Here is an 11,784-nt window from a genome sequence, read left to right as displayed (position 1 = left end):
TGCCTCAGTCCTACATTGTACTCATAGAGCCAACCTTACATGCACAGGGATTGAGCTGTTTGGACTTGCTCTACCTCTGAAGCAATGTCATTTAAACACATTTTACTCACTGCTTTTGCTTCAGACTGGGGAACAACTGGTTTCTGCCTTATCTGGAGGATTTAAAAAAAAAAAAAAAGAGAGACAGGGAAACCTTTAGTTGTTGTGACTGCCAAAGCAGGAAAAGCTCAGGATTTTTCAAGCCTTGCAGGCAGCTGGGACCTGCAAACAAGTGCACTCGAAGCTGATGTGAAGAGTGGTTCAGCCCCCACAGCTGCCTCCTGTTCCCGTGGCTTGACCCCAGCAAAAACAAAGCCCTGACAAAACCCTGGTGTGGGAGCCCTGTCCCTCTCACCACTTTGTGACTTCAGCCCCAGCAGCATCTTGCTTTTATTTTTCGTGCCTGGTCCTCTCAAATGAAAATGCTGCTCGAAAAATCTTACAGAAGCAGACGGAGATATAGATATATATTTTTTTGTCTGCGGAGGAGGACAGAGGAGAGGCAGCAAGGGGGAAGGGTTTCTGGAGTTGTGTTGTGGTTTTTTTTTTTTCTTTTTGCAACACTAGTTGTTCAGGGGAGTGTCTTACGTTATTAATGCTGAGTGGCTCCAGCAACTACTGTGGTTTAAGGTCGTTAGTCATCTGCCGCTACGGCAGGAGACGCAGCAGCGCTGAGCCAGAGCTGTTCATCCAACCCCTTTGGTCCTCCCAGGCCAGCAGGTTGGGAAGAGCCGCAAACGGGGCAGCGGGGGCGTGGGAGGAGGGTGTGGGGAATGACCTGGGGTGCCCACATCTATGGGTCTCGCTGGGATGTGGTGGGTGCCCTCCCAAATGGACTGAGAGGGGCTGAGGGGTGTGCAGAAGGCAGGAGCCAGGAGAGCACCTGTTATGTGTGGGTGCGAGATCCTCCGTGCACCCCATGAGAGGGCAGATGTGGGTGTCCTTCCTCCAGGAAGCAGCCCCTGCATTACGTTTAGCAACATGGGCGCTGAGCCTCCTTTCACAGCAAGCTGCTCATGAGAGAAGGATGCAGGATTCCCTGAGCATTCAGGGAATACAGGTCCATGTGTACCCTTCCCACCTGATTTCTTCCTTTTTTTCCTTCCTTAGGATGAGGGGGTCAAGGCAAATATTCCTTAATTTATTCTGCATCCTCTGGCTCACGCTTCTGCTAAAGGCTGCCTCTTCCTCACCTCTCCCCCATGGAAATGACCCACCAGCCCCTTCGCTCCCCTCTGGGCTGTACAAAGGACACACCTGTGTTGGTATGTATTCAGGTTTTGTTTGCCTGCTGGACTAGTTCATTTGTTACTTCACCAGTGAGCTGAGAATTCCTCTGCACATCGTAAATCACTTCTTTATCTATTTCAACAGCTATACTACAAAATACTCACAGTCTTTGTTGAAATAACCACCAAAGATTTTGCAAGGCCAGCAAGGTGTCTGGAATTATTTTATGATTTTGTTTTTGAGTGGCTGCCTCCCAAAGTTCGTGTTTTTACTCTGTGGGGAACGGCATCTGAAAAGCTGGCTTTAACATCTGCAGGTCTGGAAACAAGTTGTTGTGGGGTCCTGGTATTTGTTAGGGTTCATGATGCTTTTTGCTTAACTGCAGGACGGCAAAGGTTTCCCTCAGACTTGCCCAGGGTCTCCTCATTGATTTCATTGCCTAGGAAACAATTCTTAAGAATTGTTGGTCCATATGCAGGCCAGAGAGCTTTGTGGTCTGGATGGCCATCTCCGGGTAGCCAAGTTGCAAGGTCTGTTTCCTCACATTTCCTTTCTGTTTCATGAGCACATGCATCTGCATGACATGTACTAAAGTGGGGCGGGCATGTTTTGGCAACCTCTTCTCTCATGTCACTTGGTGACTGTGGCGATCTCCACAGCAGTTATAGCTGGGGGTATCCTATAGCCTCAGCTGTTTAAGTGATTCCCAAAGCAAGACCAATAATGCCAAAGTCAACATGAACTGTGGGTATTTCTGCACCAGAAATGCCCTTGGTGGGAAACTGTATACCTAAGGAGATGTGGTAGCTTATATTTTATATGTGAGCAAGTTTTAAACGATGGATATGACTCATGCATTGTGATCAAACATTTTATTTTCTTTTCTTTTAGCTTTTGTGCTGTAAACATAAATCCTGTCACAGTTCTTCATCCTTCAGAAGGAAATATTTCCTTTCAGCCCCAAATTATTTTCTCTGTGGTTCAAGGAGCACAATTAGAAATAATAATCCTACACTTGATAAAAACAGCTTTTTGCCTTACTTCTGAGCTGTCTGCAGTGCCCCTGCAGATTTTGGGGATGGTGAGGCAGGGTGAACTGAAAGCGGGGTGAAGTCAGGTCGGTGAGGCTTGCGGAGCCCCTGCTGGGGTTCAGCCACCAGCCAGAAAATGAGAGCAAGTTGTGAAAAGCAGAAATGGCTGTCAGAGGCTGACCTTGTTTGGGCTGACAGCCACATAAGCAGTGACCCAGCAGCTGCCAGAGCAAGAGGGAAGTGGTGGCTTTTAATGGTGAGATCTTTAGGCAGCTACCATTTCAATGTCACAGGAAAGGCGGTGAGCATGCTCACCCATATGATTTTTACGCTGCTGTTTTTTAAATGTCAGGTATGAGCATCCGATTGTCCCAGCAAGGCTCTAAATTCCTAAAGTGACTGTACATTGGATTGAATTTGCCTTGCACAAGATAAATTGTGCACCAGCCTTTTTGCTGGGACCACTGAGCATCTCCCCAGCATGTTTGGTCAGTGGGTAGACCACAAAAAACCTGCCTTCCATACCAGTTACTCTCTCTGAGGTGTCCCTTCACCTAAAAGCCTCCACATGAGCTTGACTTGGGACCAAAACAGACCATCTACACTTCTGTAAACCACAACCTAAAAATGAAGCACACAGGGCATTAAACCACACAGGCCAGGCCTAGCAAGGAGGGCTGCTGCCTGCAAGCCTAGAAGGCCACCTCTGGCTTTCAATGATCATCTGCTCTCTCAAGTAACCCTTGAAAACACTGACAAGCCATCCACATCTCTTCCTTTTCACAAGTGGGAAAGGGAGGAGCTGTGGGTTACACCTGCTGTGGCATGGAGCAGGGATAATGTCAGTTCTTGTGGCTGATTCAGTGACCAGCCCTTTTTGGAGCAGAAATTAAGCTGAGATTAAACTTCAGCTGTGGGAGGAAGCTTGTGATTTCCTTTCAACAGCTCAACCCCAGACCCTGCTAGCTCAGTTTGCCATCTGGGAAGGCATTGGGAGAGAGCCCCAAAAACTTTTTCCATGTCTTCTTGCCCTTATAGATCAAGATAGCATTTTTAACATGAAAAATGCCAAGTATGTAGGAGATTTTATTGAAGAAATTGACTTTTCAATGCAAGTTAAATGCGTGGTCAAATGTGTAATCTTTCAAAGTTATTTGCCTCTCTTTTTCTGAGGGAAATGAGGTGTCTGCACATGGGATAATCATTTCTGATCACTTCTGTGTGTGTACCACCTGCATGATCGAGATTGCTATGTTAGTAGCCAAACCAGTCAGAAAATGGATGCTCTTTCAGTAACAAACCCAAGAAAATGTTTTCCATTAAGCCTTTCCACTGAAAGTATCACACTTATTAAAGAAAAATGTAGAAATGATATGACAGGAGAGCAAAATGCAACTCTGGCAGCTCTGTTGAATGCGATACAACTTGTTTGATGCCACCTTCTGTTGCCCTTGCTAACAGTGCTCCCTGGGTTGTCTGCATCTCCCCCGGTATACTCTGGTAACACTGGGAAAACATCTGGATGCTTCAAGGGATTTTCCTGCCCTTAGCACATCCTAGGAAATGTATTCTGGGAAGCACCTATATGCTGATACTGAATAAGGCTGGAAGAGAGGAGGGTATGTGTCCAGGGAGGTGCCACAGCAAGCTAAACAATTCAGATGACATAGGGGGAGGTTGACCAAAACATTTCTGCTTTCAAATTTTTACTTGTCTAAATAAGAAGGTGACATTTTTACAGCAAACTTGTGTTAGAAAACATCTGGAGAAAAGTTTTAGTCAGCCTCAGTAACTACAGAAAAAGTCACATCATTTTTGCTGCATTTTCTTGAAAGATTTGGCTGCTTCATTCAGGGAAAATCTTTTCATAACTGACTGGATGTAAAAGTAAAGCATTCGGAAAGTGTTCCCACTTGAAAAGGGCTTCAATACTACTGCCCTTTAGAATTACGGAAAAGAGAGGCAAAGGACCTGATGATGATCTTCCTGGCCATAAGATCAGATGTAGTATACCAAAGCAGTTCCTAACCATCTCCAACCTGCTCTTAAATAGATACGTGGTCTTTCTTTGGACCTGTAACTAGAAAAAAAATTCCCAATATCTGACAGTCTCTTTTTTCCGTCAGTGTTTCTTGCCTCCCAGGCTGGAAAGAATGCCAGCCTTTTGCATAACATGAAATCAGCTCAGGTACTTCCTCTGGGCCTCTTGCACGATTGGTGTGTAATATATTCTTCTGCTTTTTCCTTATGGTAGACAAAAGGGTTTTAATAAGTTTTCCACTATGCAAAGGCCCATGAAGCTGTTTCTCCTCATGTAAAGATGGTGGTTTTTTTGCTCTGTGCACTGTTTTTGAAGCTGGATGCTAGGTCTGGTTTTTATTTCTGGGTTTGTTACTGACTGGCAGTATGGCTCAAGGGATTTATTCAGGGCAAGACCTGGAAACCCTTTTGCTGGGTACAACCTCAGAATTTCAGTTGGACATCCTGACAACAAGATGTTGTGTATTTTTCTCTCAAAAAACAAGTTTGAAAGAGCCCTTTAGATACTCAGGTCTTTGATTTCCCCACCTGTTAAATGAAAAAAGTACTGCCTATTTCACAGGGCAAGTAAAGTTTTACTTAAGTTAAAATTCACAAAGACAGTACAGTAACACTGTGAACTGTTCACACTGGTGTTAATGTTTCATCATACCTAAGATCATGTTCTTTAATTTTCTACTACTTCTGATTAATTTTTAAAGGTTTTATTCCACACCTCTCACCACCCTGAATTACAACAAAGCCCTTAAAGGGTCTTTGCAAATTATCCTGTTCGTTAGCAAAAGTGAATTCATTCAGAAGGATGTGAAGCAAGCTCAGGAAAGGCAGAAACTGCTCTGGAGGACACAGAAAGCGGGGGAGATACTGAAAAATGGGAGGGAACTGCTGTGTTCATCTCTCTTCAACGTGGTGCTGAAAAGAAATTTGAGGAATTGTAGATCAGTCAGTTGAACATCAGTTCCTAGAAAAATCCTGCAATAGTTAATAAAACTTTGTAAAAGCGCCTTTCAGAAGTAAATATGAGTAAGATCCTCACTGGATTTATCAAGGAGAAACAATGTCAGATCAATCTAATTTTCTTTTCTGGTGTGATAATGGCATGTAAGCACAGAAGGAGTAGTAGATATTACAGCTGGACTTTAGCAGGGATTTTGGCACCGCCTAAGCACTAATCTAATGGCTGAGAGATATGTGACATTGATTAAGCTTCTACAGGGCAGGACAAAACTGATGGGTGGCCTTGTTGAGAGAGTAATTACGAGTGACTCACTCCCTAAATGGAAGGATGTACAAAATGAGGTCTTTCTTGGACCTCTGTTTTGAACATAGTATCATTCAATATATTCATTAGCCAGGATAATGAAATAGTGTGCTATTAAATTAGCACCTCATTTAAAGCTGAAAAGGTTTGCAATGGAGGGCAGGATTAAATTCATAACAATCTTGAAAACTTGGAGCACTTGCCCCCCCAAAAGATCATTTTAATATGGGTATGTTGAAGGCACTTCAACAGAAGCAATGACACACGTAGCAGATGAGGAACAACCAGCAGGGTAGCATCCCTAGGGAAGATCATCTGGGCTTAGTGGCACAATGATGGCATGCTGTCACAAAGAATGCACACGCTGTGTACAGCAAGATGTGTCAACAGGAGAGTGACAAGAGGTTTTGGAGAAAAACAAACATGAACTGTAAAGAAAGACTGAATAAATTAGAATTATTAAGTCTAGAGAAGAAAAACTTGAGAAAAAACACAATATCTGTCCTCTAAAACATTAAAGGGGTGATCTGTTCTCCAGGTTCATAACAGCTATGGCAAGAAATAACAGAAATGGATACCAGTAGGGACATTCAGGTTAGGCAGAAAATTTTCTAAACGCAGTGATAAGTGAGCCCTGTCACTAGTTCCTGAGAAGGCTGTGGAAGACCTCATTAGAGATCTTAAGAGATTTGTGTCTGCCCTGTCCCTTTGGAATGACATATGTGCCATAGATCAGCTACTAGGGCAGAGGCTTGTGTGAGATGACTTCTGCTAGGCTGGCTTTTCGGGGTTTCTGTGCGGTGACCACAAGAACCATTTACAAATAGCAAGGTTTATTTATTTTCTCCCCCACAGCAGGCTGCCCTGCTCCTTAGGCGATTAACTTTGGCTGCCCTTACTGGAAGGAGGGGATTAGTCAGGGAGTGCTCAATAGAGTCAGACAGCAGAGCTTTCCATCCTCTTTGCTCGCAAGCAGAGATCCTGCGAGTCAGCAGCCAGGGAAGCAAATTTCCCTGTCTTTATACTCGATATAATGCCATTCTCAGCAAACTTTGCAGGTCACCTCTTCCCTTAACCCACTAGCATATAATTCCTGGCGTATGAAGAAGCATGTTTTTGAAATGTATTTTTAGCGTTGATTACATTAAAGAATGGATGTTTCCAAGCTTCCCAGCAGTGTAAAACACCAGCTTCTACCTGTGTTGATTTGTGTGATAGTCAATGTCCCCAACAGTTTGCCTCCGTCAAGCTGTGCGTGAGTGCAGGGATGAAATATGCCCTGTGGTGCAGCAGCAGGACCGGTGGCATTTGGAGTTCCCAATAACCTCAACACAATGGAACACGCCAAATGGACTTGGAGGCTTTTAATAACTGCGCTCAGACAAAGTAGCTGTACACATATTGTCTGGGGAGGCACCATGACAGAACGTATAATTTACAGCTCAGTGAGTTCTGTAAAAAGGCCATGCCCAATATCAATGTAGCACTACAATGTATTTTGCTCTAAAAGGCTGGGAATCGACTTTGAGTCCAGATAAACCAGTGCCAAGCCACAGCAGCTCTGTTCACTCCATCAACATTGCTCATTTTACTCAGTGGCAAAATTTGGCCTGATGATCAGTAATAAATATCAAATCTGACCATAAAATTTTTTCATATGATTATACTTCGGATAAAAGAAACACAGGCATTTGAGCAGTACTGTAGCGATAATAAAGAAGCTATTAAAATAAGAATGTTTTCTACAGGGATTCACATTTTTCAGCAACTGATGGTAAAAATTTAATTTTCAAAATCACACCAAGTCTTATTGAAAGTTTATGTCTGTAAAATGCAAATGTATCACAATAAAAAGATGTGCTTAGCATACCGACATATATACATGTATGTGTATGTAAGTACACAGTCATATATATTTCTTTGCTCATTGGTAAACATGGGTAGTCTCGTATGTTTTTCTTTACTGGTGCTTGCCTTTGGTATAAGTTTCTTTTTATAATCTTATTTATTTAGTATTAATGGTCTGGTTGGCTGCTGATTGCCACAACGTGTGTGCTTCCCACACTTGTTCATATGTTAGCCCTGTACAGAACTTCTGCTTATGTTTAAGCAATCACTTTAAGCAGTTTTAGGAACTGTATATCCGAAACAAAGTTTGTGCATTCAGAATCTTAAAATGGTCAAACCATTGTGACAAGGATGAATATATCCAGTTAATTAGCTACCCCTGCAACCATGCAGCCTTCAGTAAATTTTTAATACACTTTTCTGATTTGTAAAAGAAAAATATGTTAGTGGCACACATACATACACTTTTTCTCCCCTCTTAATTAGTGCAGAAAGCATTTCCATCGGAAATGCTTGGAGTTATAGATTTTGTTAAATAAGGTTCTTTAAAGTGTAATGTAGGAATCACTAGGGATACATTTGGCTGGCAGGTATGGATACCAGAGTCTTCTACTAGACAGAAACTGCATTTTCTGTACTGGCATAACTGTATCACAGTCCTCTTTGGGTGTCTTAAGGAAACAATAACGAATACATAGAGCTCTGAAGTTAGGGGTCTGAAGTGGCTCACTGCTATTGCACGAGCAACAGAAATCACAATTGATATTCTAGGGTTTGCTGGTTTTGTTACAGAGCTACAATGCACTCAAAATACTGCCATATTGATATTAATATTTTTTAAATGTCTTTAGCCGGCATACTATATGTAATTTTATGCCCAGTGACAGGTTTGGTTATAGAGTACTATTTAGCATTTCCAAGATCTTTTATGACACTTAGCAAATTTAGGGGGAAAAGGTCTGGCATATGCCAACAGATTTGAATATGGATACCTATAATTATATTCCATCACTTCTGTATCTCTGTGAAATACATTAACACTGTAAATGGAATAGGGAGCAAAGTCTGAATTAAAAGACTTTTACACTCAGTTCCTTTTCTAAATTACCTTTCAAAGCAACAAATCCTCTGCCTGTATATGGGAAAATAACTATCCTAAGTTTGCATGTACAGGTATGTCTTTTGACCTTTATATTTCCACACTGGAATGAAATCTTGATGTTATAGAGGACTGTTCTTCGAAAGTATCAGCTCAGTTCTGAGAAGCAGCAAAAGATGGCAAAGTGAGTATTGAGAAGTATTAGGAAAGGAATGCATAGTGAAAAAGAAAACATTCCTGTATCATAACTTTGCATTTCCATGGTCTGCCTGTACCTAGAACACCCATGTGCATGTATCCATCTCAGAGGATCCCCATGTGAACACTCTTATTTCAAACAGGAATTTCTTGTTCTGTGTTGAACTGGAACTGGATTAGATGCATTAGAAAGGAGTTGTTTTTACACCAGATCAACAGCATCTGCATGAGAAGTAGCAGTATCATCTTTTGCAGACAGGTTCTGGGGACTCCTCATCCTCAGGCTTTAAGAACTGCATTTGAGCCTATGATCACCTCTAAAAGGAAGAATCAAAGATTATGTTTTGGGAACACCTTCATCTTCTGTATAAAACCAGCAATGTGATAGATAGGTTAACTTACACGGGGTCTTGGTGCTGCAGACAGATATTTGAGGCAGAGTTTTGCCTCTTTGCCAAGAGAGGCTCCGACTCCTGCTCCACCAGGAGCGAGCAGGGTGACCACAGCCTGGCTGGCAGGGTTTGTAGGGAGCTATTTGTGTCCAGGGCCACTTTCTTGGGCTTATTTCCTCCTTGTGCTCCAGGGGGTATGTTGAATTTATGGCTGGGGAACAGTGATATGGTTGGAGGGGCAAGAGATATCTCCAGCACCCAGGAATGTGAGCAAAGGATGGCAAAGAAGGATGTGCCAGGTGCCAGAAATCCCATTTAACAGAGTTTTACTCAGACAAATATATCTACAAATCTGAAACTTAGAGAGGCATCTTTCAGTATCCAGACACTTCTTGACATCCCTGGGTATAATTCTAATTATAGAGGCTTTCAAACGTGTGCGGCAGAAGTGGATTAAGTTAAATAGTCTGCTCAAACTGCCAGAGGCTTCACAGTGAAGAAATGAATTTCTCTAGCTCTGATTTTTTATTGGAGTATGATTTTTTTTCCCTGAGCTTATTGGAAATGTCATTTTATTATTACACACTATTTTCAAATTCATGAAGAGAAGTACTTCCTGACGTATGAGTTTTCAGATTACTGCTGCTGAGCAAAATGGTTATGGTTTTCTCTTATCTCTTCAGAAATTAATAGCAGATGGGACAAACTATCATGAAAAGAGACAGGCATTTTATTAATACCAGAGTCTAGTTTCTAAAGGCTGGTAGGTATTAAAATACCAATGAATTTCTTCCAGAGAAAGCATCCTTCAGCCTGTCAAGGCACTGAAACCTGTTATTGAAGTGCGAAAACAGAGTCAATTTCTTGAAACTTATTTCTGAAGAAATGATGTGCAACTATAAAAAATATAGAGCTTTTTTTGACCTTTAATTATGAAGCCTATCTACATTGCCTTATATGTGCCCAGCTCGAGAAGAGAAACAAATAGCACGTAAATATCTACTAAATTAAAAGGAAGCAATAGTTGCTAATGACTGTCCAGATCTGGAAGTGCTTTTCTACTGATACCAGACTATTACAAAGCTTAAATTCTCATACACATCATAAGTAATTGAAGCAGTGAGATTTCTACAGCCAAAGACAGCTGAGTTCCCCCTGTCCTTTTCAGCTAGCTAATTATTTTCCATTTTTAGCCAGCAGAATTAAGACCTATTAAAGACTAGGATAACTGGTTAGCATTTCTGATGATACTTGGTGTGCAGGGAGATTTCGGTTGACTTTATTAGAGGGTAGTGACTTCTTATGCTGCAGCCAATAGTGAAGTCTTTTTCTGTCACTAAATCCAGAGAAGATGATACATACAATTAAAAAGAGGGCAGGTTTGGAGTAGGAGTGAGGACAGTCTGAGTTAACTTTAATTTATAGACACTAACCTCTTGAGGGTTTGCCTGTAGCCCAACACAGGAGATAGGTTGTCCTAAAAGATAAATCTGAATTACTGGGAGGAGCACATTTTTATTAAAAAAAAAAAAAGGATTGTGGGTGTATTAGACTGCCTGGACTACAGTGAGTCCTCTCAGACATTCCTCCTCCTCTCCTCCCAGGATGCAGACTTTTTCCTAAGTAATTTACAATCTTCAGCCCAAAAACTGGTCCTGATGACATCAGTCTAAATGAAAGGCTCTGAAGCCAGCAGGGCTCAAACATAAGCAGTCATTGCCATGGACATGGTCCATGGTGGGGCAGTAAGAGCTGCCAGCAGGCCATGAGAAGTAAAGAGAGGTGGACCAAGAGCACCTGATAAAATCTCAGGTAGACAGGGGAACCACAGAGCAGATCAGCTGGTAACACGTGTTGGTGACACACATTCCTGGGGAGCTCCTTTCCCACTGAAGGGCAGGAAGGCTCCCCAGATTTGGGTCTAGGGACTTCAGCTGCAGCACCTGAGGCTGAGGATGCCCCAACTAAAACTGCAGACCCCTTTGAAAATCAGTCAAGACTTTCTTTATTGTCTTGCCCCGTGAAGCATAGCGTTTCATCTGGAATAAGTGCATTTGTGCGGGAGCATTTGAATAACCAAGGTGGGGTCTGTGGGTACCTGAGTCAGAGAGGGTATAATAGTGTGACCAGAAGCATACTCTCTGTGATAGCAAGGACTGGTTTAGGAGAGTAAACATTTTGAAGTTCAGCTCTGTGGGGTTTTCCCAAGTAGTCAGGCTATTATTATTGTTATTTATATTCATATCACATCTGGTAGCCCAAGGTACTGCATTAAGTACTACACAAACTCAGCGATGGCTCCATTAATTCTCATGTGAAGCAAATCTCCCTTTAGGCCTGGTTCAATAGACATAAAAGTGTCTAACTGACTTAATCAACATGAAAAAATTCCATTTAATTGCTGGGAGACCGCTCCATGAGCAGGGTTACCTGCATGATTGTGTTTGTGATTAAGAATTCTGTTTCCATTTGGCAGAGCCAAATCAAAAATAGCTATTCTTTTTCCCCCTCTCTGTGGTACCTTGACAAACATGAGAGAGAAACACATTCCATGGAGACTGTTGTCTTGTATAACAGAGGAAATAGAAACACCAGGGCTATTTTTATCCTTGGCCTAACTTTTTGAATTTTGAGCAATCAGGCTGG

General features: G+C 42.1%; 1 protein-coding gene across 1 annotated transcript in view; it reads left to right on the top strand.

Annotated features, from left to right (window-relative positions):
* Nucleotides 1-611: 611 nt before the first annotated feature.
* AOAH (acyloxyacyl hydrolase) overlaps nucleotides 612-11,784 on the top strand; it is an 83,471-nt gene continuing 72,298 nt past the window's right edge. Inside the window, exons 1-2 of the mRNA XM_065051843.1 lie at nucleotides 612-759; nucleotides 1,150-1,304. Of these exons, the coding sequence (XP_064907915.1) occupies nucleotides 635-759; nucleotides 1,150-1,304 (280 nt within the window). The 5' untranslated portion in view covers nucleotides 612-634. The remainder of the gene's footprint in view (nucleotides 760-1,149; nucleotides 1,305-11,784) is intronic.

This window comes from Columba livia, chromosome 2 (assembly GCF_036013475.1).
Source record: "Columba livia isolate bColLiv1 breed racing homer chromosome 2, bColLiv1.pat.W.v2, whole genome shotgun sequence".
NCBI classification, from domain to species: domain Eukaryota; kingdom Metazoa; phylum Chordata; class Aves; order Columbiformes; family Columbidae; genus Columba; species Columba livia.
This window is presented reverse-complemented; position numbering and strand designations above follow the sequence as displayed.